The sequence below is a fragment of the Bactrocera oleae genome, chromosome 3 (genome assembly GCF_042242935.1).
Source record: "Bactrocera oleae isolate idBacOlea1 chromosome 3, idBacOlea1, whole genome shotgun sequence".
Classification (NCBI taxonomy): Eukaryota; Metazoa; Arthropoda; class Insecta; order Diptera; family Tephritidae; genus Bactrocera; species Bactrocera oleae.
The window spans coordinates 85954326-85979507 of record NC_091537.1 but is presented as its reverse complement, the minus strand read 5'-3'; the positions used below and the strand labels follow the sequence as shown (position 1 = coordinate 85979507).

The 25182-nt window shown below is 32.2% G+C and overlaps 1 protein-coding gene and 1 long non-coding RNA gene across 5 annotated transcripts in view; one reads left to right on the top strand and one right to left on the bottom strand.

The window, feature by feature from the left end:
• The window catches only part of LOC138856326 (uncharacterized), a 131754-nt gene that overhangs the window by 40621 nt on the left and 65951 nt on the right, over nt 1–25182 (top strand). The gene's annotated exons all lie outside the window — the stretch shown is intronic.
• Nucleotides 1–25182, bottom strand: part of LOC106621015 (inactive dipeptidyl peptidase 10) — a 70061-nt gene that overhangs the window by 22341 nt on the left and 22538 nt on the right. For 3 of the 4 annotated variants that reach the window (XR_011395525.1, XM_070107120.1, XM_070107119.1), the window contains exon 3: nt 13272–14113. The exons of the other annotated variant lie outside the window; for it this stretch is intronic. Coding sequence is in view for 2 of the 3 variants with exons in the window: in XM_070107120.1 (XP_069963221.1) it covers nt 13272–13301 (30 nt within the window). In the remaining variant the exon portion in view is untranslated. The remainder of the gene's footprint in view (nt 1–13271; nt 14114–25182) is intronic. 4 annotated transcript variants of the gene reach the window in all.

The following is a 25182-nucleotide window of genomic DNA, read 5'->3' as shown; positions in this document are numbered from 1 at the left end:
AATATATATAAATATATGTGAGAGATATGATAAACAATTTCGCCACACTAACGAATTCCGCCTGATTACATTTGATCATCGTTTTTACAAAAGAGCCAAGTCTTTTGGTACGAGTCTAGCATTGACGCGCTTCATACCCAAAACATTAACCAAATGTATTGAGTTGATCCATAAGAAGTGTTGAGACCCTCTGCTATCTGTCTGTTGCTAACACGACTAATTTCAGGCACTGTTCTTTTTAATTTTTTCGATGTTGTCGTCATTCACAGAAGTGGATTAACGTTACGAAAATTTTTGAGGACTTCACGACGTTCACTGAATGCTTTGAGCCTCTCAAATACTTGTGTTTAAGGTAAAGTAGACTCTCCACCTCTTAAACGTTCTCAACGATTCCCAAACCGTGGTATCATTGTCGACAAAAATAGATGTAAAAAGCGCTTAACCCAAACATAACAAAACTAAGCAAGGAAAGATAAATTTATCGATTCTGTTTGCGCGAGCAGCTTAAATAGATCAGTCCGTGTCAAATTTGATCAGATACCTTCAACTTAAACTTTTATACGAAATTCTCTCTTCTACAACTCCTATTTCATGGATCAAAGATATATCTTCTAATAGGGAACGCCATAATCTTCAGCTCAATTGAAGCTGCCTAGTAAATTTTATTTATTTTTCCCTTATCCTATAGAATCATTAAATTTGATATTAATTCTAGAACAAACTCTCCTTACGTTTTTGTTAGATTACATGAAATTCGTCCTTTATTTAAAGCATTAACTGTTAGTTATGCTATTTGCTACCAAGTCAATTAATACAAACTAAACCATTTCCTTCAAAAGAAATTAGAAAATAACGTAATTTTTGAAACTAATGAGCAGATTGCCAGCACACCATAAATAGAAAGCAATTTGAGCTGCCTTCGTCTAATTGATTTCAGGGCATTTCAGCAGCCAATTCTCCATGGACAAGCGTCGGCTAACAAATGGAAAACCAATAACAATTTGAAGTATGCGAACATTAAACTTTCACTCAGCTAAGCATTTATTTTATTTGCAAATATTTTCTCAACATTGGAACCCATTTTTTAATGCCGTTGTTTTGTTGTGCACATTATTATTCTCTAACTCTTCAATGTGCAACAAGAGGTTGCGCCGTGTGGCACATTTTTAATGTTTCATTCGCATACAAGATTACTTCTTTCACATACATTTGTAAGAAATAATGTGTATGGCTTTGTGTGTGTGTTTTTTTTTTGGGTTTACCTATTTTGAAGGTTTCTCATTTTCTCCTAATTCTTGCCAAGTTATTGTATTCCGCTACCCCGTAATGCGTTTTGTCGACTTTTTGTAGACCTGCTTTGTGTGACTACATGTGGGTTTTTGTTTGTGTATGTATGCATCTTCTGTTATTTATTTGCTTCACATTGGCAACATTTGTGGTCATTATTTTGGCCACCATTGTGCGAATGTTATTATAACGCCTACTTGCTTGAAACCAGTAACAAAAATACAGCTGCAATAGCAAAATTATAACAACAACAACATCAACTAATATATAAACAACAACAGCGACGATATTAGCAACAATATATATAGTATAGTGAGAGCAGCAATCAGCAAATGTGTCGGCAAATAATGAAAAGGTAGTCATTCCTGTTGTTGACTACTAACAAAGATGTGCGCCTAAAAGCACACTATGGTTTGGTTATTTTCTTGAACATAATATATTTCGATATATTATCTGATGATTAATAAAAAATTATAGAGACTTTTTGTTGTATTTTTTATAGATTTCTAATGGGCATAATTTTTGGAAATTTTTGGGTTTGTAAAATTAATTTTTTAATTTTTTTTTGTGGTAGCAATTGTCATTGCTGGCTTCATCACTTCTTAATACATATTGTACCATTTAATTAAAAATGGTTGAAATCGGATTATGCCTATCTGCCAGACACCGAGTATGGAAAGCTCCGAGAGTGTAACTGGCTTTTTATCAAAAATATTGTTTCATTTGTACAATCTGTTACTGAAAACAGAAATGTATCTTTTTGGTCTGGTGCTAATAGTAGTTCAGTACCTCCCCTAGCTTCCATTTACTTGAATTAATGTTTTTCTATCGTTTGGGTGACATTATATCGATCAACATGTGGGATATTTTAAAAAAGATACGCGGACAGATATTATATCTTGACCACTATGTGGCCTAACGTGGAAAGGAAATTGAAATAGTTCCAGACCTTGATGCAGCAGTTATATATTATATCATGATTTCAGGTCATTCCGGTTGCACAAACTCTGAAACAAGCCTTAGACACATACTTTCAAGTTATTCACTCCAGCCTACCAGCTCGACCCCGCTACTCAAAAACTTTACTTTGGCAGAAATAGCGCTTTTTATACCCCCAGTACCAGTTGATTCTTAAATTTCACGTTTCTTACTTATTATAGCGCCCAAAAGCAGACGTGCAAAAAAAAAGTAATTGAAAAAATCGCACTTCTATTAGTCTAGTGTCTGAAGGCCAACGAAAGTGAAAACAAGATTGAGCTTAAGTAAAATTATTTTCATCGAAAGCGTGTGTGGCTGTATATCTGTGCTTCTCGTAAGCGTCTCAGAGGACCTATTCATACATATGCACTGGTAGGTTAAAGCACAGGTGGCACAGCTGGTAAATATTTATATATTATTAGAGTTCTTTGCGCTCGCAGCGTCATATTAAATTTCCAATTCAGTGCACAATTGACGCATTTAATATTAATATACAAGACGCCTTAAAGTATTAATTTAATTTCATATTTTATGAGTGGAAGGTGAACCTGGAGAAAAGGAAATGGGCAGCTTGTGGATGAAAGAAGAAAGTTAGAGAAAGGCAGGGAAATTTTTGGAGAAATAATGGTGCTTCATGGATTTTTGAATGATTCTAGATGGGTTTTCGAATTTACGTCAATAATTCTAATAAAGCAGTGCATATATTAGTTTTTTGAAAATACATTGTACAATAACGAAAATATTTTGTAAAATTGATATATTTTAATTATTTCTTTTAAATTGTTACACTTTGATTATTTAATTTCTAAATTTTATATCTATATTTTATTTTTTAATTTATTATTTTGTGCTATGTTTATTAATTTTTTTTATATTTTATTTGTATTTTGAGATTTATTTTAATAATTTATAAGTTTTTATTACTTTTCAACAACATTTTAAAATTCATCAAAATTAATTTGTTGTTTTAATTTTTTGCATATTGTGATCCTTTTATTAATTTATATAAATTCATTTTAATTACTTCTTTTTATCAGTTCATAAGTTTTAATTAGTTTTCAATACATTTTTTTGGTTAATTTAATTTCATATTTTATGAGCGGAAGGTGAGCACAACTTGAGAAAAGAAAATGGTTTATTAATTAATTTATTTATTTATATATAACCAAATTACTTTATTCCCTTATTGTGGTTTTTCATTCTGATTATTTCTTTTATTACTTGGTAAAATATTTTTAATTTTCTATTTTTTTATTTCTTTCAAATTTCGTTATTTTTTTATTCTTTAGTTTAACTATTTTAAAAAAATAATTTCTTATTTTTATAAATTTTAGTTTTTAGTTCAGTTTTAGTTTTAATTACTTTTCAATAAAATTTTTTAATATCGTTTTTCATAATTTTATTACATTTTGTGATATATTTATTTTATTTGAAAATTTATTTAAAAGGTAGAGGATTTTTTTTTTCCTGAAATAAAATTTATGTCATTTAAATATATTTCTGATAACAATCAAAAATTTTATTCAAAAAGGTATTGACAATTCGAAATAAATTGACCAAAAATCGCAAAAATAATAAATCAAGTTTCAACTTTGCTAACACTTCACTTTACTTACTTTCTCTTATCCCCTTCAAATGTTCCTAAAATACACCACCACCTGCACGTTTTATTCATTTCTCTAGTGATTCTGAACTGAATAATATTTTATTCTGGTATGTGTCAGCACTCGGTAGATTATTGTTTAACTGTTGTTGTTGTCATTTTATTTGTTTGTTGCAAAATTAATTGCTTAGAAATTTCCATTACACCAAGCAACAGCAGTGCTTGCATTTATAAAATGTAAAACTGTTTCAATTCAGGTGGAATTAAGCGTCATGTCCGTCAATATGTAAAAGTATGTTTGTGTGTGACTGTGTATGTGAATGTGTATTTATATACTGTCGGTACAAACATTACAAAGTATAAGAAACGCCTTTACTAGACCAGGTTTATTTAATGAAGGGTTCAATGTTGATATTATTTCGCCTAAAGTGAACTAGTTCATATAGGACTAGATACGAACCAACTCTATACCGGAGAAATGCATTTGTTCAGTGGTTAAAAATTATTATTTTTTTGGCTTATAAGCATTTGAAGCTTGGAAACCATTTGAAATTTGTATCGATTGATCTAACAGTTTTATCGATAGCAAAGTGATAAATATGATTAAATGCATAGTATCACTTAAATGGCCGTTATAGCTCTTTAAAAATAAAATAAACAAAATAAATGCTTAATAATATATTAATAGTTAATAATATTAAAAGAAAGTTGTCTGAAGTTTATTTTGTTTATTTTTTATTAACTTTCATGACTAAACTTAGGGTTCTGAATTTAAAACTAATCCATAATCGAATCTTTACTTTTTGACTATTTGTTTTAAAATTTTAAAGCTATCCGTAAAATGTAAAATAAGATATCAAAAAAAGTGCCTTAAGTGGTGGGAATTTATATTTATGATATTATCGTTATATTTTAATCGAAAAATCTTGATAAGTTGATATTAGAGACTTATCGTAAATAACAAAAATAATGATATTATAAAATAAGTTGACTTTAAATAATATGATTTACGTGTATAAAAATATCAAAGATTTTGAAGTTTTAAAACTACTAATAGTCTTTTGTATTATATAAGCGATAATAATCAGAAAAAAAATTTAAAATTCATTACATATTATTTGTTTTATTTCTGATTTCCAAAGAAACGGCCCGCGAACAGTAAATGTTTATTAAAACTCGATGTCATGACTTTGCGTTACATTCTCTAATTTAGTCTCACTTACTCTATCTCTCTTTCTCTCTGTTGTTCTTGTTCACACAACTAAGCCGCGTTGAACCGCTATCAATAAGGGTCATCGAAAATCATCAATTTCACCGATTTGGTACACGGAAATCCATTAACAAATGCCATTATCACATTTCAGCACACGACAAGCGCTTGAAGCCGATTTCCACTGTCTCTCAATGCATTGTTTCGCCACTGAAAGCTTTTGAGCAAGAGAGCGCAAGAGGCATGTGTCCACATCGCTGGCGGAGCACGCTGAATTGTATTCGCTTGTAATTTATTTTGTGGCTTAAATGTTTCACTTAAACAAGCGAAGACGCGAAGATAACATTACTACCACTAACAATGCAATAACAACAACTTGAGAATACTAAGAATCATGCAAACAAAGTCAAAGACGGTAACACTTGTTATACCATTCGAAGCAAATACAACTCTGCACTTAAGGTCTCACTTCGCGAAATTTTTGTTATTGTGATTTTGCTTTTGCTTTTTACTCGCACTCCTGGGGTACTTATCTTCTTGTGGCGGAAGGATCAGTTAAGCTGGCAAAACTAACAAATGCGTTAGGAAAAGTAAATATAAAGTAAAGGATACTGTTGACATTACTCTTGTGTGGTTTAAGCTAACAGAAAACGGTGAGCTGAAAGCAAAAAGCAATCAACTTTTACCTCGTTAGTGGGGCCAAAGCGGATATAGAGTGCTGAAGCGCTGACGATATTGAATTGGCAGCGCGCCAAAGCGCTGAGTGCTGCCAAAGTGTGCTGCCAGGTGTTGCGCGGCAATAATTTTTCAAAATCTAATAAGCTATTCAGCTGATAACACTATTTGGCAAGTCGTTTGAAATCAATTGAATTTCTTTTTATTAGAAAAAAAATTTAATTTTTTTTTGGTGATAGGTGGACCAGAATGCAGCCCTGATTTATCATCATAATTTCCTATATCTCCCATTGGAGCATAGGGCATCGAGCCCTGATATATAAAAGAAAGTAAAATGTGACCCTCTCTCGGTTCAACATGACTAGAGAACTATGGGAGTGTAAGCAACCCATACCAGAATTATTATTTTAGGCTAGACTGTTAACCCACAGTTTAGACGAAAGTCATACCCCATAGTGTCTTTGCCCCATGAATGTCGAAAACTGAGTTTCAATCGCTATGATTTTCACTATGTACTCGGTCTTACGCTAGAGGGTTTAGTTTAGAAGATTCTCATGATGTTGAGAATCTTAGGTCTAAAAGATATCTACTCCTGTTGCTTAGAACTGATTACCTTCTGAAATTGTCTTTGCCGTACTATGTTCCTAGCCTAACGACTTGAGACCCTTATTTTGTAGAAATGCGATACAATTAAATATTTCTCTTAATAGTATTGAATATTCACTCAGTTCTGACACTTGGTAAAAACTTTGCTAAAACTTTGATAAAGTCAAAGTGAAAACTTTTTTCACGACTTTTTATAAAAAAATTGCATCAGCAAAAATATTATGTTGCTAGAAATATGAGTACGGTAAACGTGTGTTAAAGACAGATCCTGCAGAACCTTTGGACTGCTCAATTGAATTTTTTGTTTTTGCATGGGAATGTGCTTAGTAATATATTATATAAAATATTTTCCAGTATTTGCATTATATTTTAGTTATAAATAACCTTCTCATCAATCACTCAATTTCGCGCTGGGTGTCCACAACGTGTACTCCCTACAGTTAATACAATACACACACCCCCACATGCCATTCTTCATTTACAGTTTCTCTAATATCGCACTTCAAACAAATTCTGATCTCACATGCGCTAGTTCGTTCGTTTAGCTTGTCAAGTGCGTTCTGCATCAAAGCATCGATTTGAAATGCAATGACAATTCGCACTTGAGCTGTCATAGCTGTGGCAACCAATTGTATTCCATTGCCACGCGCTGCATCATTTAGGGGTATTTGCCATGCGTGAACTTCGACCTTTTTTCTCTGCTAAAGGTTACATATTTTTTGCATTTACTGTTATCTTTGTCAGCGTTAAGCATATTGGATTTATGTACGAGGGTGTACGAGGTGTTATACGAGTATGCAATTGTTGCGCGTTCTTTTCATTTCGAAAAGTGTCACATTGTCATAAGGAAATATATGATAACGGTGAATTGTGAGCGGGATTTTCATTTCAAAATGAAAAATGTTTTGAAAAAAATCATAATAATGCAGTAACGTATTTTGGAAGCGGTGATTGAAAGATATACAAATATGTCAATAATTGTTTTTGGTTGAATTAGGGAACTATTGATGATACTTTTAGAAAGATGGAATAATATGTTGCCGTCTACATGAATATCTTTTTTAAAGGAATGAAAAATTTTGCAGTTCAAGTAATAACTAAATCATAACACTGATATAATCTGATCAAATTTGACTTGGCTTGTTCCATATAAACTGTGCGTGCAAATCGAATCGATTTTCCTAAATTGGGACAACTTTTATATGTATAAATGAAGTTTGATCTCCATATGCCAATTAGTGTGTGCTTGGCAGCTGTTTATTTACTACGCAAAAGGTTTGTCTGACGATTTTGCCAACGAGTTTGCTTGAAATTTTGTGCCTCCAATGCAATAATGGGTACGAAATCATTGAAAATTTTGCAGAAGTATTTTGGAAAGTCTACTTCATCACGAACACAAGTGTTCGAGTGGCTCAAAGCTTTCGGTGAAGGTTGTGAAGTCCACGAAAACTTTCCTCACTCGGGTTATCCATCCGCCTCTGTTAAATATGATAACACTGAAAAGCATTTGTGTAAAATTCGTCGTGATGGCATCTGAGGGATAACAGAGGATCTCAAAATTCCTTATCTGTCGACTCTGCAAACTTAACGTTTTGGTTATGAAGCGTCTCAATGCTAGACTTGTACCAAAATATCTGAATCTTTTGCAAACACGACGTCGAGTAGAGGTTGCAAAAGCGATATTTGACGACGTAGCTGAAGATTCCACATTTATCAAATGCATCAGTACTCATAACGAGCCGTGGTTTGATGAATATGACGTCGAAAATTGTTATACAAGATAGCGAATGGTGATCCAAAAATGAACCGAAACAGGAAAAAAGTCTCCTCATGGTCGATCTAAGATCAGGGTGTGTTGTGGTGCTCCCTCAATTGGTTCCACAGAGTAAAGTGATCAGGAATACTACTTTACGGTTTTTAGGGGTCTACGTGAAGCATTTCGTCGTAAACAACCGTAAATTTGGGCAGAAAATTCATTGATTTTTTACCAGGGTAAAGCGCCGTCACATTCTAGTTTGTTTGTGACTGATTTTTTGGTCAAACACGAAAAGAGTGGCTACCAGTGAATTGTTTCTCTTTTCGAAACTCAAAAATCCACTGCCATCACTCCATTGAAGCGTTTAAATTGACTTTACTGAACTTTAGTTTTATGGCCTTCATATAACTTATTTGTGCTATTTTGATAGATATGATCCAACCTATCTTACTTTAACGAACATGACTTAAACTAACTTAGCGAAACTTAATTTCATTTAGTCAGACATGGTCTTGTGGAACTTATTTATATTTTTTAAGGTACTCAAATAACATAACCTTAACTTATCTGAACTTACTTGACTTAACTTAAAGTAACTTTACTTAACCTTATATTAATTGTTCAAATTTTAACTGAATTAAATTAAATTATTTTCACAATTTAAGCACAACTAAGTTAATCAAACGTAATTTTACAGTTATGAATTGATTGAATAATATTCAAAATGCCATTCAATTTCTTATGAAAAGTTATAATAAGCTAAGGCTCAATACAACAAAGGCAAACTCAACAGAAACTTAGATAACTTCAATTAACTTTGCCAGAATGGCGCACTAATTAATGAACATTGAGTAAATTATACTTCTTTATACCTTGCCACCTAGAGAAATTCAAATAGCATTGATGTGGAAAATAAGAATGCGTAAAAATGATGGAAATGTAGCAGCAGCAGCAGCTGAGAAAACTGTTCAAATAACTTCTCGTGAGCTTTTGGAATTACGGTGTTCGTGGCTGGGGTGCTGATGGTGCGGCGCTGCGCAATGTTCACCATCGCCATGTGTACCGACCAACACTCGCGTACGCTTAATTTTATTAAAATCTTACAAATGAATGAAAAGTTGATCCTTCTAACTCGAATGTTTTGAGCCATGCCTGCCTGTCGATGTTGGTGAGCCGCGTGTCTGCTGGCAGCTGGGTTAAATGAATAGCGAATGTTTGCACGAAAGCTAATGCAAAATATAACGCAGGTATTTGCAAGAAGTTGCTCAACAATAGAAATTGCTCGATGAGTACATTCTGTTGCCTGCGCTACGCAGGTGGCTTATCAAAAGTAAAAGGCTATAGGCGAAAAATTTTTTGTGTGCATATGGATCAAATGCATTTAAGAAGGCATTTTAAACTATTTTTCAAAATAGCAAGCATAACACCCTTCAAAGGAGCATTTCTTATATCATAAAAGTCTATAAAAAGATATTAATATTGATTTTGATTGGTCAGTTTGTATGGCAGCTATACGCTATAGTGGTTCGATCTAAATAATTTTATAATATATAATATATAAGTAATTTTCAGATCGCAGCATTGTCTTGCACTTAAGTTCGTGCCAAATTTCTTGAAGACATTTTATCAAATAAAAGTGTTTCTGTCTTGATTTTGATCGATCAATTTGTATGAAAGCTATGTGCTATAGTGGTCCGATCTAAACAGTATTTTAAAAAGGTTTAGCATTGTCTTGGACAAAAGGTCATGCCAAATTTCGTAAGGATATCTGTTCAAATAAAAAAGATTTGTATGCAAGCTCTTAAGTTTGATCGATTAATTTGTGTGTCAGCTATATTTTATTGTGATTCGATCTGAATAATATTTTTAGAAATTATAGCATTGTCTTAGGGAATAATCCGCGCCAAATTTCATGAAGATATCTTCTCAAATCAAAGAGCTTCCCATATAAGAACTTGATTTTAGTCGATCAGTTTGTATGAAAGCTAAATGCTATAGTCGTCGCATCTGAACAGTATTTTCAGAGATTGTAGCATTTTCTTGTATAAAAGTTCATACCAAATTTTGCGAAGATATCTGCTGAAATAAAAAAGATTTCCATGCTAGAACTTAATTTTGATCGATTAATTTATATGAGAGCTTTATCCTCTAGTGGTTCGCGATTGTAGCATAGGCTTGATCTTGAGGGTCTAGTTTGTGTACATTAATTAAATACTTAATATTTCAATATTTTTTCTCAGAAGCTAATTCTATCATCTCTTAAGCCTCCAAAAATTAATCCTCTGTCTATTGTTTGTCTTGTTCGCCCCTTTTTTTCGCTTCCACCTAATTAGTCCTCAATTGAAGCACGAAATGCCGCAATATTAGTTCAAATTAATTTAGGTTGCTGTTTATTGAATTCTTACGCTCAAATTGTGCGCCACTTCGTGCGCAATTTTTGTATCAAGCTTGCTGAAACGGCGTCATTATATACTAGTAGGTACAAGCGTTGTTTATTTTTTTGTTTTTTTTTTTGAGTTAGAAATGACGTGGCGTCTATTTTCGCTAAACTTCGTTATATTTAATATTCTATTTTTCCTTTTCATTGACTCTGAATATTAGTTAATCTTCGGAGATAATTGATGATTCTTTCTTGTGAGGTAGTATCTAATATCTTAAGTTTAGATAAATCTGTTCCACATCATTAATTTTTATTACTGAATTGCGTATGACAATGTTTTCTGGGTGAAGATTAAAGAGCTTTATCCTTACTTCTCCATTAAATGATTTAGGCTGAGCAGTTTTTGTATTCATTTACTGTCGAATGGTAAAGAAGCTCAAAAATATTGTTTCAGAGTTTAAGACAACAGAATTTAATCGTCCTAGTGCTAAATAAATTTTCCGTGAAATATATAAATTAAAATTTTTAATGTATCTGGAAAGCAATTATACTGAAAACAATAAAAAACATTTGGTTGCAACAAAAAAAAAGAAGATATTTTCGCGCTATATTCCACTAGAATATCGATAATAATTATATTTAGTATATAGTAACTCGGATATTTAAAGGACCTATTTTCGGCATTAAGCTAGTTGCAATAGTAACCAGATAATACGGTCTCTTAATTTTATTACGATATCTGATAAAATGACCAATACATACGTTACAAAGTCAATTAGTAGTGCAAAAATTTACATATGAGGTATATGGATGCTAGAGAAAGTACTGTACCGATGTTGTTTTTGGTAATAGACCTCATTTTTATCAGAAATAGATGCTCACCTATTTAGGTTGACATATATTACAGATTGCACAATATCTTCGGGGTACAGTTAATCCTGATTTCGGAAGTTCAACTGTTTGCTATATAGATTATATGTATAATCAGATTATGCGTATTTTCTGCTGAGAATTGCCACATAAAAAAACTATATTTGTGCCAAGTTTAATTTCGATTCGGATTCGGATTCGAAATTGTCATAAATGTATATGAAATAGGCGCGGTTATAGTTCATTTCGTTTGTTTTTAAACTGTAATATAATCGTGGCATTTAAAATATTATGTATACAAAATTTAGTTTAGAATATTTAAAGAAGTCCCCAAAATAAAAGTGACACGCCCATTGTCCAAATTTTCTACGATTGATCAGAATAAATGAATTTTTTAACTAAATCCTGATCACTTTGACCTTTGATCTGAATTAGATTTACGTTTAACTAACTACCGTTAGGAGAACAAAACTATTATTCTCTCTGAAGAAGAATAATATTTGCAACATTGAAATCTCTGAATCATCTGAAATTTATTTAATCAAACTCTAGAACGAAGTTTTAGTCATCCGTGCGTGTTTTAAGCCAAGGCAACAACAGCTGCGTGTAAAAAATTTAAATTCCTCCAAAGTATTCAATTTGAAAACAAAAGTTATGCAGATCAATCTCGCTTTCTTCGTAATACTTTTTGCCCTTTTTATATTCTTTTACCACTCCACTTTTCCCACAGATTTTTTCCTCCGCAAGTTTATACTTTTCAACTCGTATTTAGTGGGACGTTGCTACGAAACCCGCGAGTCCGCCTAGCAAACCAACAAATTTTGTTAGCAAACAAACTATTACATATAAGTGTATGTGTGTGTTGGTGAGTTGAATAGTATTCCAGTGAATGCAATTGATTGCTTTATTTTTATTGCCGAATGTGTTTCGCTTTTGCTTTTGTTGTGTTGCATTGGTAATGCGTTTTTGGAACTTGCGCCAAACTTTTCCTTCGCTGATTTCGTTAAAGAGTTGTAAACTCGTCTGGCGATAATAGGCTGTGTGATGATTCGTGAAATTCCAAAGCAGACAAAGCAGAAGTGGAATGAAGAGAAAGAAAAGAAAAAACTGCCGCAACTTATCAACAATCGATTTGCAGAACTTTGTCGGTCATTTGTGGGCATAACAACATGAAAATTATGAACTTTTGACGTGTGACTGTGAACATTTTCTCGCTTTTCTTTTTATAGAATTGAATACTTGTGTGTCTTTAGTGTGGTTTATAATAATATGTTGACATTTGAAATGATTTAGTTATACTACTAGAATATATATAAATATTTTAAGTCCTTGAGCTTATTTATTTTTGAAGCAGTTGTAAGGTTTCGGCCAACATATTTCGGCTGCACCTATACTTGTAGACCTAATAAACCACTACTATGTGACTTCCTAAAGTATCCGATTAATTGCATTATACCATTCTAGAATTCCTTGTGGGAGAAAAAACGTTGCATTTATTTTGCGAAAGTAAGCTGTAATATATATGTATTAGTTCTTATTGAGTTCTTAACACAGAGTTAATGAAAAATCGCAGCGGCTCATTAACAAAATATTTTTTTGATTGACACTTTTCTACTCCTACTTCCTTACAATCAAATGCAACAGAGCTACTTGTAGAACTATTGGAATATTATTCTCACTCTCTTTTATCGTTGTGGTGGTTACTTAACAGTTTTTTAACAATTTAAATTGATATGCAGGGGCCTAAAAAGTAATTATATTATTCATTGACCCGAAAACTGGCAACAATTAAAGGAAAAAATCCTGTTTTAAAAGACTGTGACGAAAGATCACATATTTTAAAATTTTTCCGAACCAAATTTTTCAGAGATCATGTAAATAATTAAATATGATTATTATAATTTACCTCATCATCGTAATTATCGCCTTCCGCCATGTTCGCCAAGTAATGTTCAGCTACTTAAAAACAATTTTAAAAATGTCTCTGTAGCACACGCTGCCAGCTGTTAATTTTTTTGCTGAGTTGGTCACTGCTATATTTGAAAACCCGTTATGTTGCTTAAAGTTTCTTAAAATGCTCTTTGCTGTTTTGCTTTACATTGATTTGGTTTGCTATTTTAATGTGAGCTTGGCTCTCTAAAGCAACTTGTAGTAAATGCTCCCGCTATGGTCATTGTATAGACATAACGGTAGTTGTATTTAATGCTGTTTTATTATTTTGGAGTATTGTTTTTGTTAACAATTCCTCTTTAAGTCCTGTGTGAGCTATATAAGTTGGCTTCCTAAAATCCTCTGTGCTTGTTGCTCAATATCCTTGACTGGCTTATAGTTTTAAGTTTCAGTTACAATATTTTGTTGCTGTTTTTACTCTTGTTATTATAAATAATGTTCTATCTCTGCGCTTTACAGCTGCTTTCTCACCTTTTCCTTTTAAACTTTGTTGCAGTTATTTATTTTTTCTTATTTTTCTAAATATCTCTTAATCACACTGCTGTTGTAATTACAATTGTAATTCTTCGTAATTAACCTTTTCAGCAGTTTTATAAATATTTATAGCACTCGGAGCCCTCTTTGATCCTCTTTACTCTCGGTTAGAGTCAAAATTTTCGCTGCGCCCAGTTATGTAGCATTACTATATTATTTATATGCACTCTGTATACTTTTAGGCGCCTTACGCTTTATTCTTCTTAATCTGCTGCATACTTTTTAGCGTTGTCATTATAAGTTCTCAGCATTAAATTGCGCCAACTGCATGAAAAATAGAAGAATGTAGAAAAACTCGTTAGCTGTTTCTAGAATTTTTCTATAAATTCGTTTGTATGCGTGTGTTTGTATATGCATGTGTGTTTGAATGTGTGGCCGAATTGTTCTATTCATTGTTGCTTTGCTTTTTTCGTGTTGTTCTTGAGTACAATCATAAATACAAATTTATACATACAGACATTATAAGTGTTGCATACTTTTCTGCGCATCCATTTTTTACATAAGCACATACATATATACAGCTTGCGTGTGCTTATTGGTCATATTCTATGTGTGTGTAGTGAGCGTGCTGTGGTAATTAGTGCGTGCGTGTAAATTTTCTGTTGTAACGATTAACATGAATTGTTGCCAATTTCTCGTTTTGTTAACTGCCATGTTATTGTTGTTGTTATTATTCTTACACACACATACATATATATTTAATAGGTACAATATGCATGCTTTGTTAGTTTGTTGGTAGTTGTGTGCTTACATGCGACAATAATATTTTTAGTGTATGTTTGCTTTTGTTGTTGGTGAAATAAGAAAGTGTAATACGCTCATAGGGTCGGTACGAAATACATTTATTATCATTTAGGTACGATAGAGATAAATAAATACGCAGAGTTCTTTACAAACTTTTATATATTATATAATTATGAAAACAAAAATTGCCAAGAAAACAAAAATAAATAAAAAAAATATATATCACAAAAACGTCTGAGACGTTATTATTCTTTTTTTTTTTGAGAAGGCCTTTGATATAGAGCTATGACTAACTCTGACATTTTCTGTACTCACTCGCTCAACTTAATCAAGCCCTCTACAGCAGATTAATCGAAAGATATCTACGGTTGTACTCTTGATATAAGATCTTAATTATTACTGACAGCTTAACACACTTTCAAAATACGTGATGACATTTTCTTAAGTCAACTTAATCGCAGACATATACTGGACTTTAATAGAATTGTCAAATATCACGGGATATTCGAAATTGATATTTTAAGAGATTTTCAAAATGCTTTATAACATCTTCGTTATAGAAATGAACCAAAGCCAACTGCAGAATATCATTAAAAGACAAATTTCACTGTATCTTTGAGAAGGCTCTTCACATTGGATCGTAAGTATTACTGAAATATTAAAAGATTTGAAAAGAACTTAATAACACCTTCTTAACTGATTTGGATCAGAGCCAGCTACAAAACATAAATAGAAGGACTGAAAAATATCATCGGTATCTTGGAGAAGTCTCTTGTAGTGGCATCGTAAATGCTACTAACATTTTAAGAGACTTTAACATAGCTTTATAACACCTTTTTGATTTAACTGGACTAAAGCCAACTAAAGCACATTAATCGAAGAATTGGCGAATATCACCGTTGTATTCGAGAAGACTGTTGATTTGTGTCATCACCCAAAAGATTGACAATGAGTTACACTTTGCTAACATAATAATGAATTAATTGAAATTATTCTGACGTAATCTCTGAAGATTAAACTCATATACGTTATCAAAACCCTATACGTAAAATTAATTAAGTTTTTAATCAGCAACGTTGGTATTAAAATATATAATTAAACTATATCCATCATTCTTTTTATGCCCAACATAGATATCTAAATAAGTCTTAAATTTTCAATTTTTACCAAAATATACCATTTTTACAGAATCCCTTTAAAGTTTCTTATAAGGTCTATATTAATTTAAGAGAAGATAAGTTCACAAACTGGTTTTAATTTATGAGAACCATACCCCATATGGTATCATTCTGTCTCTATACGTTCTCCCATTGCTTGTCTAAATAGATATTTTCTTCCAAACATTTCCCTTGAAACTTTTCTCCCAGTTTAATTCTCACATTTCTAGTGTAATACTCTCAAAACTTCAAGATAAAAATTACAATGTATTTTCAAAAAAATTTGAATCCTTTAGGGAACTCAACAGTTGAAATTATGACCTTTGAAAACATTTTTTCGTTTCCAAGTGCTAATATTATTCTCTAAAAAGTATTCAGAAAGTATCAAAAATTCTTTTTTTACCAGAAGTTAATATTATTCCCCCCAAAGAATACCCAAGAACTATCAAAAGTACATTAAAAACATTATATAATTGGGCTTGAGTGTCAAAATCCGTTACAATTTATAAAAATTTGGTAACAAACTATTATTAATTCTCTATAATCCCTCCACAATCCAACACATTAAAAATAATTGAATAATTGTATACTATATATTTCCTACTGGGTATCCCCCAGCTCACTGTTTGGTTACCGTTAGGCTTTTGCAACTCTTTATTTATATTTTATTGCCATGGCAACTGCGGCTTTTTAAACCTTCAGAATGTGCGCTCTTCTCACTTTTCTTACTCAAGTAGCGCTGTTAATCTTTTCTGCCAGGCAATTTATTCAGTGTGTGCGTTGGCCTAGTGTTTGGGTTGCTTTTGTGATTCTTTAGTTTCACACAGTACTTTTGTGCTTCTATTTTTTCGTTTAATTACTGCGCTAATTATATGCGGCTTAAGTGCGAGTACATGTTCATTTTCATATATTATGTAGATGGTTATACGTAAGTAAGGATGTAGATAGTATATGTTAGCAATTTTTGATTTTGTTGTAACACGCTGAACAATTAGTTGAGCTGTGCTTAGATAGGTATTTGCATGATTAGTATTATGTATTAGAAGAGTTCTCAAATTGAGGGATATAAATTGTTTCGACCGCTTAAACTTCAACCTCTACCTCTATACTATTAGTGTAATTTTTTCGATTCGAAACTAGAGTGTGTGTCACAAAAATGTTAATATTCGGACTTCTCGTCGGAGGCCGCAGAAATTATTCTGATTCTTCCCCTTAGTACCTAGAAATTATTTCTTTATACTTTTTCGCCTGTATTGCGAATGAAGTTTAATCCTTATGTAGAAAAAATTCATTCATTTGAAGAGAGTTACCTCCAATTTTAATAGTCTGACTAAAGCTACCCTCATTCATTTCGTGTTTCCAATAGACATACCGTCGAAATGGGTTAAAGAACATTACTCTGATTCTTCTTTTCAGTATCCAAAATCAAACTCTGATTCATCTATATTTTATTTCCGGAATTTAATTCTTATGTAAAAAAATTATTATCGTCAGGAGAGTTATCTGTAATTTTTGTGATTTGACAGGTGCGATAACTTAGGTCTAGGTACGATAACTTAGGTCTAGCTCTCTTTTATAAAGAATTATCTTTGTTTCTAAAAAAAACTCGATGACTTTGCGTAGTAGTCCCATGCGCTATCATCGACTTGTTTTATCGGAACTGCTCAGATCGGATGCTTACTTAGATGTGGCGTCTGCCCACTCATCATCAGCGTTTCCTGAAATTATGATTTTTAATTAAGATTTGTATACCTGGAACAGTTGAGATAAGGAATTATAACCTTGGATCTGGTTTTTGCCTTAGACAAACCGAATCAGTAGTAATATTCAAATAATAGTGCATTATGCTTGGTGAAATAAGCGTTAATTAATTTCCCAGAAATTCTCGTAAATTCGCAACTACTCATGCTTCGAGCCCGCAAGTAGTTCACTTTAATAATTTTAGAAATTTACCAACGGTGGAATCCTATTGAATGAAACTGTGACATCGATTATACTCGTTATAGAAGATATACCCCTAAAAGTGTTAATGAAATAAAATAAAACCCAATTCTGATTTCCCTTGCATATGCCAAGAATAAAATAAAGAATGTTGCCTACATTTAGGGTTGGCAGTTGATGCTAATGAAATTTCACAGTATATATAAATATATTTTGATAGTATATATCCAGTATTTTGCTGAGGTTTATAACAACAATACTACACGACAGTGATAACTTAGGTCCTGAAGTGCTAATTCGTCCATTGGCAGTATAAAACGCGGCTTTAACGCGCGGTGTGATTGCTGCTTTTCTCCTACTTCTACATTTGCTATTGTTATAAGAAACTTAAAAAGGTTCAGAGATGCCACAAAATTATAGCTGCTCAGCGGTAGAAAACTATGAACAAACTAAAAATTTAAGTTCGCCAATAAAAATGTGCGCAAATTGGTTGCAAAAGCGGAGGCAGTCAGTTGAGCGCCTAAAAGTAGGCAATGCTGCTACTTTCACGGTTGTTGATTGTGTAGGTTGCGCAGCGGTGATTTATGTGCATCCCTTGGGTTAGTTTATGTAACCGTGTGTATATATATGTATGTTTGGAGCTATTTTTGCGTATGACATCTAGTGAAATTTAACGTCTGCTAGCTTGAAAGCGCAATTTATCATTCTTTATGCACATTTCAACGGGTAATTTTCCACTTGAGAAACTTCGAATGGAAGCATAAATTCTGCAAGCGAAAAATGCAATTGATAAAAATGGCAAACAATATGCAGAGCAGCATTCTGCAACAACGAAAATTTAAATCAATCAAGGATGTGCGCTGGATATATGGAAATGCTCCCCACTGCTCAACTATAGTAAGAGTGTGTCAATTAGATTTAATAATTGCCTGAATAATTGCTTACAAATTCAGCGCGCTAACTGGCATTTGTGCAGTTGCTGCTAACGGTAACATCGTGCTATTATTATTAGTTTATATTAACTCAGCAGCGCGCTTAATCCTTTTTGCCTATAATTAAATTTACACTTCCTGCAAATAAGTTCTAGAACGCCCACGGACAAAGGTGTAGAATCAATAAGCGTGCCAACTTGTAGCGGTAACACCAACACGCAAATGTCTTTTTCACACATACATACACATACTCAGTTATATATAGCAGAATATCCTTGCGTGCAACTGTTTTTTGCTGCTGTTGTGAATTGTCGGCCCCCTTGGTGACATAAGAATGGACGCTTAAGGCCCTACGGTTATTCGCAGTGACCCGCATATCGTGTGCATTGAAGCGGGAAGAGGCCATTTTTATGCGCTTGGTTGACGCAGTGTGGCATGGTGGGAAAAATAAATTTCCGATACTCACAAATTCACTCGCATGCAAGCGGTGATAAAAAATTAAAAACTTGTGTTGCAAAAATATTTCCTTCCGCCATTTCACGTTCACGTGAAAAATTTTGCTTTATTTATTAACAATTTTTTTTTCATTGTGTATTTTTTTAATTTTTATTTACTTTTTCAATCTTTATTTAATTTTTTCTTATTTTGAACACTTTTTCTCCTGGAATTTCCCCCTTATTTATAACCGTTATCGCTAAGGCGCGTGTGTTTGTATGTGTATCTCTTCCGCTATATTATCTTTTGGGGCGCTCGCAGATTGTGTATGATTCTTCATTCTGCAGACTTTGTTGTTTATTTTGGTATTTTTGCCATTATATTCGCTTGTCGTTTTATATTATATGTGGCTTGGAACATTTTTAGCCTAAGGGATAACAGCACATTACGCATGTATCGAGTATACATATATCTGAGACGACTTTTCAAAAATTTGAAGTTGGTCCGGCAAATAGTTTTGGGAGTTATAAACCTATTTGTAAGCATTTCTCAACTTAGTGTAATCGGCTCCTAAAACTTTAAAAGTGTTTTTCTCGAAACGCTGTTTTCAAAGTCGGTGAGGAAAACTTCACCTGAACGGTTCTACCGAGCCCGAATGGTCTCCACACGAGATCGTTATATCTGAACTTTGAAATAACACTGCCAAAATTGATTTAACGGGTTAGAGGTAGTCAGAATTTTCAAAAAATCAATTTTTTTTTTTTTTTTTGCATTTTCGTTAAGTGTAATATTTTGAAGATATTCTCTGAAAATTTCATGTTAATCCGATAATTACTTTTTGAATTATTCGACAAATAACAAAGAACGCTCGGGCACTTCAAAGCGCTCGAGATCAGGTAGCTAGCGACTTTAAGTGCTTTTTTTTTTCAAAACTATGTTTTTCGAACTGGTGACAACTGTAACTCGAAAACCGCTCAGTAGCTTTTAATGAATTTATACAGCTTTTAGAATACATAATAAACTCGGGCCTGATTTAAGGATTTTTAAAGGTCCAGGATTATCTATTTATAAAACTAATTTTTTTTAATCTAAAAACACTAATATTTTTTTTATTTTTTGGAACTGGTACACCACAGACACCTATAACTTTGGAAATAAATTTTTTTTTTTTGAAATTTTCGTGACTTCAAGTCAAAACATTGTATAACAATGCCATAATACTACTTTAGTAAAATAACATGACTTGATAGCAAAAAAAGACTACTGAAAATTCAAAATTTTTCGTGCCTCTGACTACCCCTAACCCTTTAATTCAAAATGCTTCAGCTTTTTAAGTAATCTAAGTCGAATCATCATAATGTAAAGAGTTTTGAGTCGAATATATATATATATTTAGGTAGAATATAAACAACTGGCTTAAATAGTTTCAGCACCGCTTTTTCTTTGCTCTATATTTTAGTGCAACATAATCCCTATAATCTGACGATTCTTATATAACTACAACCTTGCAAAAAGAGTAAGAAACTCACAAAGAGACGATAAAAAAATAGACTAAAGCACTACAATTAGCAATCTTTCGTACTCAAAACAAAATTTTCAAACTAGTTTTTAAGTTATATAAGCTCCGCAAGATGTCGCTAGAAGCAATGTATTCACAAAATTTACAATTATTGCTCGATTTCACTCAAATATATGTTATTATATTAGGAGTAGCTTGAAAAAGTCTCCAGTCATACCAATAGTGAACTCTTCATATCGTCTCTGCCTTCGCTCCCATCACTCATTTACAAGCAAAAGTTCCATTTAAAATTTTCAGGAACCACAGCAACGTGCAACTGTGTGTAATGAAAATCACTTTGTGCCGCCATTGAATGCAACGGATGTTTAAGATAAATGTATGCATACTTTTAACAACAAACAAGTAAACAAACAACAATGAACGCTTAAATGGGTTCAGATTGTTGCACTCAATGCGAACGCGAAGGCGAATGAATAATGAATGCAAAGATAAAGCTCATCACAGTTATACGAAATACCGTTACGGGGATTTTTTGTTGTTTTTGCCACATTTACAATTATCCTCACGCTCGAACATTTCCAATTTTCACCGCAAACAAAAACCAGAAAAATTAAAACTGCGTATATGCAGCGATTCTAGTAGCAGCTAGGAGAAACCACGTCCCCGAGCCCAGCCATCAATACGTTATCTGACCCACATTTGGTGGTTGTTTGATGACCAGTGAATTGCTGGTGGCCTGAATTGTTGATATGCTTAAGTTTACTAACGGCGGGGTACAGGGTACACTTTGGGGATATAAAGAGCGATTTGGTAAGAAATTTTAAATTTTTGAGGTATCGATCTGAAATTTTGCACACATTTTTTACTCTTCAAGCGTTTGACCTTTTGTCAGCCATATAAACTGACCGTTCAAAATCAAGTCCTTGCATAGAAAACTTTTTTATTTGACAAGATACCTTCACAACATTTGGCATAGATTTTCGTCCAAGGCAATGTTGGAATCTCTGAATTAATTGTTCATATCGAACCACTATAGCATATGGCTGCCATAAAAACCGACCGATCAAAATCAAGTTCTTATAAGGAATCTTTTCTATTTGTGAAGGGTATTATAGCTTTGGTGTAGCTGAAGTTAACATTTTTTCTTGCTACATATAGTTATTCAAAGTAAACTAAGTTTCTTAAGTTTTTCTTATAAATTAATAAGTTTGTACTAAATCTGGACCCCTATATACTACAAATTATTTTACTCTACGCTTCAATAATTTACATTTACAAATGGAAATTAATAAAATGCCAAGAAAAAGTGGCGTTAAGGAACAGTTCACAAACCGTTACAAAAAATATTTACTTGCACGCAAAATGTGCATTAAATTTCTATAAATGTCCTACTTTAAGTCGTTGTGAGAAATATTAAGGTACTTATTACAAGAAGTTTTAGGTGCCCTTACTTATTTATTTACTTAAGTAAGTTGAACTCGGCTAAAGCTTGAATAGAATATTAGAAGAAGTTGTTTTTGCATATGGTTATACATTTACAAATAAATTCTCAGAATAATATACCTTTTAGAATGTTTACTTATACTTAGTTACTTGTACTTAGTACTTATATACTTAAGTGTATATGAGCTTATTGTAATTATCTACTTTAACAGAAAAGCAAAAGACCTTGCAAAGATTTCCATTTTATTTTAATGCATATACCATATATATAAATGCCTATATACGTATACCATATAATCAATGGCTTATATACTTATGTACGTAAATATATCTTATTTATAAGATATTTTGTAATCAAAGAGTTTTCTAAAGATTGTTCCACGACCGTGTGTTTTTTTGTACATTTAGTTAAGTGTATAAGTATTACACATTTCTAGTTTTTCATCTTTACTGCATTCATAGCAATATTTTACTGTACCTCGTACTTTTGCGTTTCCTTATTGAAATACTTATGTACTTATATATTTATAAAAATACTGATAAATGTAAATTTGCTAATTTATGTAAATTTCTAAGATAAAAAATTTGTTTAAAATATTTTAATTTCAAAATCGTAATTGATAACATTATAAATATATTTACTTGAAAATATTTGAACAATCTCTCATGAATGAGAGCACAGTACAGCTATTTTAATTTTTTTTAAGAATCTACATATAGATTGGTCCTTACATAATCTTACAAATCGAGACTTATCGCTGGTGCTGCGGATAGTCGTTATTGCCGCTTGGCTATCCACTAGTAAGTTAATGAACTTGTTGGCTTGAAACGAAACCTTTGTTTTGATGGGTTTCATAGCGTCTGTAATATCTACCAAACAGGCTGGCCGTACTAGTTTCAGGGATTTGATGCTCCATGTCTTCATGAGTATATTGCAACATTTCAACAGATCATATGTTATTATGGCACGGATGATACTTGTGTGGACCTTATATAAACCATTTTGCGACAATGGCTCTTCGAGATTTTTGATTTGTAGAATACTTGTAGGATAATAGATTTATGTTTTTTCTGCATTAATAGCGATTAGGTTTCCTTCCTGAACATTCTAAAGAGAGAATAGCCATCCGAATAGCAGACAACTTTTAAGTTTTCCTTGTCAAGTAGGGGTATTAATTGATTAATCAAGGTAAGCGAATATCCTCATTGCGGGGTGTCGCAAGCAATCTGCGGAGCTTCAAATAAGTTAGTAGAGAATCTCGCAAATTTTGACGGATGAATAGTAAATTTGGCATAGTTTTAAAGACATAAGGGCTCTACTTTTCGAAATTATATGCAATAGCTGCCTTAAAAACATTATACTTTTCAAATTTTTTCCCCAGTATCCATATAAAAGCAGTCCCTTAAAAACTTGCACACTTTTAAAAGCGCAACCTCTATAAAATTCCCAGCTTAAATGAAGTAACTTTAAAATGCGTTTCTTCTACTCGAACGTACTTGTACTTAGAAAGAATAAATATATCAAAAGGAACTTTACACAGCTTAGACTGTGTAAGAGTGAAGTTTGGCGCACGTCCGCCGTATGTGATCAAACTCCAAAAGTCGTAAAACAAATAAGAATGTGAAACGTATTAAGCGAACTATATACTACAAAAGAAGTAGAAGTCATTTAAAGCAGTAAGAATATAAGTGAAGTTTTCAGAGGTGCAAAAGATGAAAACTGCGAAACTAGTAAAGTCTTCAGAAGCAGTAAATAAGTTTAATTATTTTAGGGTTATAGAATAATTTTGTTACCGATTAAAATTTTAACAGATTTTTAATTTTTTTCTTTACAAAACTTTTTTTTATATGAGAACTATTAATCATCGTTTGAGCAGTCAGCTTACCTCTAGAACTTAAAAAAGCTTCGTTAAATATTGTTTAACAGTTGGTTTATGAGTACGACAGTATAATATTGAAACGTGTTGAAATTTTTAATTGGCGCATAATTATACATTATATTTTTGGGTTTTGGTTTTGGTCTTTAGAATTCCCTTTTACATTAACACATCGGATGACTTACGAAGTGAATTTTGAATTTTTATTTTTTTTATTTCTCTAACACTAATAATTTCTGTTTTCCCTCATCACCTTAGCCGGTCTACGATCTTTCAATTCACTGCACATTAAACATATTTATTTCCGAAATTACTTAAATCGCAAAAGTTTGTGTTTGTCAAAACTGTCTGACACCTGTCAACTGACTACTCAACTTGGTCACAAATTACCAACAATGTGGTGGCTTTATAACCTCATGACTTCAATTTTTTTTTAATTTTTTGATTTTCATTGTGTTATCTAAGTGTTATTTCTATTATTTGCATTACTCAAAATTTATTTTCATATTTCATATTATTTTTTAAATTTACTTTATCTGTATATTATGTAATATATATCAAGTTAGTCGTATATATAATTTACAAATATTATTTAAACATAAATTCTAATTTTTTTGTTTCAATTTCCATAATTTTTTCACACCCCATCCATCACCGAAAAATTGATGAAGCTTTCTCAGAAACTTTTTTAGTTGGCAATATCAATCTAATTAATAAGAACAGAAGCTGTGAAAGAGTGTAATTATTAAGAAAGTTAGCAAATTATAAATTTAGAAAATTAATACCGCATTCCCACAACTTTTCTTTTTAAGCAATACTAGAATATCAACTTAGTTCACAACCTTGTCCTTAGTGTATTGCTGCCGTATAATTTATGTTAATTTTCCGGTTATTGCAAATGCAATTTAATCGAACTTTTTCGTATTGAACTTCTAATTACATATATAATATATATGGTAAACACATATATCTACATGCATATATTTGTATGTAAGTATGTGTGCACGTATGATTATCTTCAACTTGTGGTAAATGGATTGCCTGTGGCAAATACGGCGTTACATGCGTCAGCAATATAATCGCTGCAAACACATCTGGCCTAACAAGTGGCATGCAACGGCATGTAATGACATTAACCAAAATGCACGCATTAGGAGTGACCGATTTTTTTCGAATATAGAAAATATTAAGATTTTCATAAAACTAACAAATTGTTAGGGTAAATTTTTTGAATATTTGCTAATCGGCAGAGCACAGTTAGACCATTTTAGTCATATACTTGTAT